Raw genomic sequence first — 8644 nt, forward strand, 5'->3', positions numbered from 1 at the left:
ACAGTCTGATCAATTTTAAGCAAATGCGTGTTTGTTATTGCCAGGCATTGCACATTGTCGTACGTAAATTTAGATGCCGTGAGTGTAAATACATATAGCGTCTCCATAGTTTATCATTTATTTGATCAGTACACTAGTCATTAGTCAACGGCATGAAGATACAGCTTAGCTAGCTAATCGATTTTTTTATTCTATTCAATGGGTTTGGGGACAAATCATGGTGTAACACTTTCTATAGAACTTATCCTTAGCTTATAAGCTAGTTATTTCTTATAAGAAACAAACTAACATTTATCTGATAAAAAAAAAATAATTCTTATAAACAAGCCTTTCAGTTAGCTAGTTAATAAATTAATTGTATCCATGTGTGCGAGAGAGTGGAGTTTCAACCCTACTAAGTTTAGAAAACGATATCTTATATTGAAAAGAAAAAGAACAATTTTTTAAAATGAGTTATTGAGGTTAATATTCAGATTTCAGATCCTCCTTAATTTGGGCTATCCAAGATTTAAAATTGGGTCAAAGATAAATTCGTATTGAGTTAAGTTCATAATCTAAAACTAACGCCGGGGATATCTCTCGTTATATAAAATCTTAATACCTTCGATAGATAAAGGAGGAAAAGGATAGAAAATAGATGAGGAAGGTTTAGAGAACAATGAAGTGTAAATAGTAGAAGCTTGACTCTGATGCTTACGTTGAATTGGGTTGGCTACTATTATAATTTGGTTTAGACTGCATAGCAATTGCGTGGGCTGATTGATCCAAATAAATTCATTAATAAAAGTTAAAGGAAGGTTCAAGTGCATCTAGTTTTTAGAGTTAGGTCCAGCAGAACGAGTTAAGCATTTTTGTTTGCTGAAGAATAACTATTCTATAAGTGTTTAGGTATTCTGGAATAATTATTTTTGGAATATAATTTTCATATTTCAAAATAGGTTTTTAAGATTACCTATATACTTCCAAAATAGCTACCGCAAAATATGAAAGTCATATTGTAAAAGACTATTATGAAAGTGTATAGATAATACAAAAACACTATCATAAAATAGTTATTTTGAAATATATATAAAAAATCACATTTCAAAATAACTATTCTAGAATAGGGTGATAAATTACTTTGCGTCCGTACGCGAGTTCGTGAGCCATAAAGTGAAAGGGTGTCGGTGCATAACGCCTAATGGGGATCATGCATGTTGAACTTATCGATAGCCTTCAATGCCTCTGATTCCAACTCTTCAAAGGTTTTGAAAACTATTCTTGGCTTATCTTCCACGTCAAGAACATCAAGTTGCTCTTCAAACATTGAAACCACGAGAGAGAGTCAATGGTAGGGTTTAAACCCAATAAAAATTATGGCAAGTCGTTGGAGAAGGTGAGAAAGGAGAGGGAAGAGAGGGTGGGTTTATTGGTGATGCCATGGTGCATGTGGAGGGTGGACAGTAATGGAGATGAGGCACCACCAGTGCTCCGACGAGAGTGAAAAGAGGATGCAAAGAGAAGGCTAGGGTTGGCTGGGGAAGTGGAGTGCTACTGAGAAGAAAAATGCATATTAGTTCATTTAGTGTTTCCTATGATGTGCAGGAAGCAACAAAGGATGCAAGAAGCAAATAGTGTGAGCTTTAACACCTACTCTGATTGGGTTTGTTCTGTCAAGATGATGTAATATAACATCTTAATAGAAAAATAAATAGTAGTGATAAAACAAAAGTATAAAATATGAAAATGATCATAACAATAAAATAGATAATAAAAATACAAAATAAAATTTGAATTTATGCCGTTTCTCTAATTAATAATATTACTGGACATGTTATACTTGCACATATTATATTGCTATCTCGTTTAATCATTATTCAACGTATGATTAAGCAAATATATTGTAGCATCCCACTGAACAGAAAGAGAGAGAATTTAGGATCACACATATAAGTTGTATGAAGCTTCCTGACAGCAGCCACCTAGCTATCAGCATGTTGGGAGTGGCTGAGCTGTGCCAAGGCAGTTGAAAACGAATTGTTATGTAGCCATTCATTTATAGTATTGTGTCAATCATAACAATTCATTCAATTATTGCTTTTATCTCTTAAATATATGATCACTAATTCAATCTTTTGGGTATTTCTGTATGGAAAAATATTTAAGGATCTTAATACCTTAAAGGATTAATCATTGGCTTCCCAAAGAATGATACCTTAATTTACCAAAAAAAATATATTAGTAAATTTTAGTTACTTTCACTTTATTTAATGATTAAAAATATTCTTAAATTATATTAAATAAAATTTTATTTTCATTGACTCTAGGTAGTTGGTTCTTGAGTTTGATTCAGACAAATATTTAATAATTACATCCTATCCAACGCACGTCCTATGGTATGATTGTTCACGTAGTTTATTTGAAATGGAACCGCAGACTCGCGTTAGGTGGGCGCTTCAAGTAATTAGTTTGCTTATTTCATTTTCTTAGACGATTAGCTCCTTTATTTTGAACATTTCAAGTCTTTCGGCAGCTGAAAATGTTGAAGAAACATCTAGTTATACTTATATCATTATCACTAAGAGAGAAAAGACTAACGAGTATGTACAATACTACATAAAAAAAGAAGCATACTCGTTCAAAAGTTTAAAAAAAATCAAATTTTAATATTTGATTAGATGAAATTTCGAATATAATTTTAAGAATTAATTAATCAAATCTAATTTAAACTGAATTTCTATACGCATCGATATCTCTAATTTTATTTATAAAATTATCATATTACTCATATATATGTGTATTAATAGATATTTATAAACATTTTATCAATTTATTTTATTATAGATTTTTTTATATATCTAAATTGCTTATTATTTTTCTAAAAATATTTTCAGTATAAGAATTTAGTTAGTTTAAAATTTTCTTTTTTGTCTTTTGATTTTTGTTATCATGTAAAGAATATGTTTTGGTAAAGAATATAAAGAAAAATATTTATAAGATAAGTGACAAGTCTAAATTTATAAGAGATTCGGAAGTATGAATTTGTTTTCGGTATTAGTATTTATAATTTGAATTGAAATATGTTATGACTTAGGGTGCAGTATTTATCTTTTATATTTTTCTAATAAATTTATTATGTATCATACATTATCTCTCAAGATTAGGTCTATTTTTCACATTTCAATGAAATCTTTACCCTCAGAATCCCGATTCTTATCATCATATATTTGGTATTCCTTAAGTACGAACTGTTCTAACACTTCACAAGAGATTTGATTAGCAAACTCAAAGTTTATGACTTATACCATCATTTAGTTATAAAAAAAAGTAAAATAAAAAATAATTATTTATTTTAATTCAATTTGTAAAAGATTAGACCAAAGTTAATAACATATATTTAAACTTATCCAAAGTTTAAATATATATGGCTAAGAACAAGACCGTTAAAGTTTACAAAAGAAATTTTATTAAATCAATGAGGTAAAATAAAATAAAATAACATCATGTAAATAAAATAAAAATTTATCTCCAATATCACATCCTATCAAAGCATTGTGTTCTAACATCCTCTAATACGAGTTTCTTTAAAGTCATCTATTCCCATAAACACAAGGTTCGAGTTCATCACATGATTCAAATACAAATAACATACAGGGAATGAGTTGTCACATTTCTAAAAAAAATACAAATAAACAAAGACATGATCAAAATAAATGATAGAAGTATTTATAACATAGCTAAACTAAATACAATCCATATCACTTCATTACTTTATCATTTAAAATCTATTTTTCAATCACCAATCACACACTCAGGTCAAGACGTAATAACACTCGTCAATTTTATAATAAACAATTAACAGGCGTTATGCAACAATTATACTAAGACTCAAGCCTATATGCAATGTGGTATCTTGTCAATAAAAAATCACACTGGGATGCTTAGAAGTACATAACAAGACACACCATACAATATGTATGTCAGGTCACTCTCATTAAGTAAAATTATAATAAGGTGACTAGTCAGTGTTCATAGAAACTCAACCAGAGTACCTAGTGGGGCCTCACCCAAAGCTGATTAACCAAGACAACCCACCAAAATATAAGAGCAAGAAATACAAGGATTATGCTTACTATAAGCTCAATAAGATCCCTCGGTAAATTAATTAAGCAGTACTGCAGACATATTGTATTAATGGTAGGTCACACTATACTAGTCTATAGCTTAATTTGATTTTCTTTACGTATAAAATGATATAAAAATAAATAAATATGGTAGTGAGTACCGCAGATAAGGTATCTTCATACACTCGTCGCTTCCTCATTAATGTACTCCGATATTTATCTTCATACACACGTTGACGTCGCTACCTTAATAAACAGATAATGAGTATTTATTTTTCTCATCCTAATTGCGTATAGAAAGCATTTCACCTAACCTATTATTATGTAGCTAAAGGAACAAAACACTCCTTTTTTAATTGGTCAACACTATTACATTAATGGGACATTAAATAATCGAAGCCTAACTCCAACTCCGAATGGTTGGCACTTGCCGCAACTTTGCTAATGATGTAGCAAAGTTGAATAGTAAACAATGTAACTATTGGCGGTGTGGCTTATCATCATACAAAGTAATTAACAGTCGGGTCTCAGAAAGGATTGTAGATGGCTACAATTTTTTCTGTCTCCCAAGGCTTTGCTAGTTACAACCTGCTTGCTTTACTTTTCACATTTTTGTTTTGTTTTTTCTGTTGACTTCTTTTGATGCCAAACTAAAAGATCACTCAAAATAATAACCGCACACTCAGTTTCTAACGTGCTTCTGTGTTGAGGCTTTGGTGAAAGTTCAAGGAACCATGTGATTTTGGACTCATAAAGGCACAACACAATGACAAATACACAAGTACAACCAACTTTCTGTCAGTTGGAATGGATTTTTGAATGGTAGAAACGACTAATCGAAAGAAATAAGGAAAGTGTATATACTAGTAACATTTTTAAGAAGTTCCTAAGCACTTTCCATTAAGCTGTATTCACTCCTATCAATACCATAACTTTTGTGAAAAATTAAGTTAAATATGAATTTCTTTCAGGATTTAAAAGTTCTCAAACTTCCTTTGTTCATGTTTCTACATCAACACATGGTATCTATATTAATAAGAAGTGGTGTTTCAGCTCAAAACCTCTCTTTACACTCAATCCTAATATTGACAGATCTCACTATTAGAAGTAGTAGATACATTACCGTGCTTCTCTGAACTGCCAACTCATTCTCTGCAAAAACAATTCGTTATCTTTAAAATCAGGAGGGAGGTTGTCGTGAAGCTGCAATGTTTCAACCAAAACATGATTGCCTTACTCAATTGCTATGTGTCAATGTCAAACCCCTTTGTCCAAACGGGAATACAGTATATCAAGATTCCTAAAGCGAATGACACAAGAACTGTAATGGCAGCATATGCATAAGCTCTCATAGGACGACTGCTTTCTCTCATCGCATTAAACTCTGCAGCGAATGTAGAGACCGTACTCAAACACCCCATTAGACCAAATTGTATTCCTGCTACAACAGTATCACAATCCCTGGTGTTCACCTGCATCAAGCAAGTAATTGGTTGTGATTTATGGCCTTAAAAATCTTGATGCAGATTTTCTTGATTTTTGTACTAGGATATAAGTCCAGATCATCAAAAATTGAAACATGAGGAACAAAACCATTTAGAGCAAAGGAGTTCCAATCAATGCAATTATGAAAAGAAAAAGATACTTGTAGAATTTATCATCATAAACCCCCAATAGACTTTCATACAAGGCATTGGATAACGCCTGTACAAACATCTTACTACATGTAATATGTAGCATATAACAGAAATAAGGGCAAGAATTAATCAAGATGATATTCTCCAAAGAAGTTGAACAGGAAGGCCAATTTCCCAACAGAGGTAAATATCACTGTCAAATATAATTTGGATCCAATATGACTTCAAGCTTAGAGATTGGACAATGCAGTTAGGCATGGGGGGACTCGAACAAGAATGATGGCAAAGAAACTTACTGCATTCTTCACACTGGAAAGTGCAGCCATAATACAAGCAGCTGATACATTGGCAATTAAAGTTCCAAACGGAATCCATTTAACCAGCCCTGCCTTTCCCAATCCGCGTCCGTTGAGCCGGGCTAAGAACCATCTAATCCACACACCTATAGGTCCAACCATGCAAGCAAACCATAACTGAGCAGCATTGCCACCATTCTTGAACTCAGCCTTAACTAATACACCACTGACACCCCATAATATGCCCAATGCAACCACGGATATCGCCATAACTATCAACTGACAGCGGTAGCTGTATACGTTGCAGTTGATCTTAGAGCCTTCTTTGCCTGAACTAATATTCAGCCTGTGGAGAAGCCACCTGAAACCCTTGGCAGTTTCTATCCCAAATATGATGGAATAGCCAACGAGAAATATACCTGAAAAATTGTAATTGTAAAATGAATTCATCTTATCAATTGAGCCTTTCTGAGGAAATAAAAGCATCAACTCATCTTCTTGGGATAAATATGAACAAAACAAAAAAAAAAATTCTTTGCATGAAACAATGAGCTTAAAACTAGAAGACGCCCTTATTAAATCCTCTAATCCTCGTATTTACCTACTAGAAAGCCAAGTGCAGCGAAGAGCCAATGCCCGGAAACACTGAGTTCTAGCATTTTTTGATTCCAACCGCTGAAGGTTGTGAGGCTTCCCAAGTAACCTGTTGTTATTGCTACTGCTAGATGCTCTGAGACATTAATTATGTCTCCTTTGAATACCACACCAAACCATCCCATAAGAAATGAACCAATCTGAAACGGAATGTAAAATATTTGCATTAGTGTTATTTTAACTCGTCTTCCTTATGAATGACCTTCAAAATGGACTTAAGTTTCACTTTCTTGTAACAGTAATTTGAGACTTCTGTCAGATTTACTGTATTAAAGAAAGATTCAAATCTAATTTGCAAATGTTTTCTGTTCTACACATAAAGGACTCAAGTGTCACTTGACACCAAGTTTAAAAAGTCAGACAGAATGACTATATTATAGCAAGATTTGAAAAGAAATATTCAATTGTGTACACTATAGAATAAGGATTTACGAAGTGCACAATACAAAAGCAGCTAATCTTCTGTCATGAGAAAAGAAATAAGTACTTCAAGCTCAAAAGTCATACCATTCCTATTTTGACAAACCCCAGCTTTAAAGGAATTATTGTTAGAGAAGCAATAGATATGAAGAATTTAACATGCATTGTTCTTTTAAGCAAGTTTCTACCATAATGTCTGAAAGTTATGTTCCTAGCCAAACAATTCTGTGGTGTTAGTCTTTGTGAACGCACCCTAATCTGTATGTACTATGTAACCAAGACACGGAAATAATGAAGATGGAAAAGGGGACAGACCATATTAGAAGGAAGATCAACATAAAGAATAGATTGGTCGCTTGTCACATGAGCAACCCCAGGGCCAAATAACTTTTGCAGTAAGTATCTTGAAAAGACCTGCATAGTTCATTTGACAATTTATGTATTAGATTCTTGAGGATAAGTGCATGTCTCAACATAAAATTTGATGATATAAAATATATCATTGTGCTAATCACAGCTGAAATTTGCCACAATCTCTGAATCAGAAAAACAACTATGAATAATAAAAGAAAAGCAAAATATCAGTAATCCAATCTGCACCAACAGGGAAACATCGACACTGCACCAGAAGAATACTGTGTGGTAATGGAATTCAAGGCAAAAAGTCAACATATATTACCCCAAGAATTCCAAAAACTGCTAAAGGAACCATAAATGAAGCATAGTCCAGCAACACTGGTAAACATTTATGAGGATCCTGAAAACAAATAACAACATGGAACACAGCATGATAAGTAAATATTTGGATCTATCCACAGACCATATGGTTGATTAGAAACCAAAAATCTCAGACAACATGAAAATCAGATGTTGAAGAGAGCTCACATGTTTTGTGTCTTGAGAACCAACTATTGCATCAGTTGAAAGAGGGGAGGTAGATGTGCGTGCAGCAGGAGGCAAAGGCCTAACAGAGTTGGGATGCAATCTGTGTTCCTCTGGAATGGAAACAACAGCTTCATTTTCTGACCTGTTGTCAAAAGACAAGCGGAAGCTGCTGCTGCTCTCACTGATCCTCTTGCTTCGAATAGTAACACGATCTCCGATGTCTCCAGCCTCTGAAACACTCTCACACTCAGCATCATCATTGTCTGTATGATGGCTTATGTGACTTGATATGCTCAATGAACGCCTTCTGATGGAAGAACCCCCACTGCTTATTCTCTCCATCTGAACACTAACACAACCACAACACTCGTTTCACCATCTTAAAACCAAAACAAATAAAATACCAGGTTGACTCATGCACCTGCCACCAATGCTGACCCTATATATGTGTGGTACCAAATATATGACTGGATTCTAATTTCTAGGTACTTGACAAGTTTGATTAACAATTTTCTACTTGCCCATTTTATTATGTTTAGGATTTTTTTAATAATAATTAGTACTATTGCACTTCGCATCCCCATACATCAAATAGCACATGAAAAATAAACAATTTTCACCCCCACATCAAGACAATGAAACGAGCACA

General features: G+C 33.2%; 1 protein-coding gene across 2 annotated transcripts; it reads right to left on the reverse strand.

Annotated features, from left to right (window-relative positions):
- Window positions 1-4936: 4936 nt before the first annotated feature.
- On the reverse strand, window positions 4937-8526 carry LOC114410448 (fluoride export protein 2-like). Of its 2 annotated transcripts, XM_028374393.1 has the most exons (7): window positions 7996-8526; window positions 7790-7867; window positions 7426-7524; window positions 6638-6830; window positions 6037-6455; window positions 5341-5575; window positions 4937-5255 (listed from the first exon to the last, which is right to left on the reverse strand). In XM_028374393.1, the coding sequence occupies exons 1-6, from the start codon at window positions 8335-8337 to the stop codon at window positions 5348-5350; spliced, it is 1359 nt and encodes a 452-aa protein (XP_028230194.1). In that variant the 5' UTR covers window positions 8338-8526; the 3' UTR covers window positions 4937-5255; window positions 5341-5347. The 2 variants fall into 2 exon arrangements, with proteins under 2 accessions (XP_028230194.1, XP_028230193.1); XM_028374392.1 differs by having other exon boundaries at window positions 4937-5575; window positions 7996-8518.
- Between the last annotated feature and the right edge of the window lie 118 nt (window positions 8527-8644).

The sequence above is a fragment of the Glycine soja genome, chromosome 4, assembly GCF_004193775.1.
Source record: "Glycine soja cultivar W05 chromosome 4, ASM419377v2, whole genome shotgun sequence".
NCBI classification, from domain to species: Eukaryota; Viridiplantae; Streptophyta; class Magnoliopsida; order Fabales; family Fabaceae; genus Glycine; species Glycine soja.

Coding starts and splice junctions, on each gene's coding strand:
- LOC114410448 (XM_028374393.1), bottom strand. CDS start 8,337: ATGGAGAGAATAAGCAGTGGGGGTTCTTCCATCAGAAGGCGTTCATTG. Junction 7,868..7,995: donor GTTCTCAAGACACAAAACAT/GTGAGCTCTCTT, acceptor ATTTGTTTTCAG/GATCCTCATAAATGTTTACC. Junction 6,456..6,637: donor TGCACTTGGCTTTCTAGTAG/GTAAATACGAGG, acceptor ACAATTTTTCAG/GTATATTTCTCGTTGGCTAT.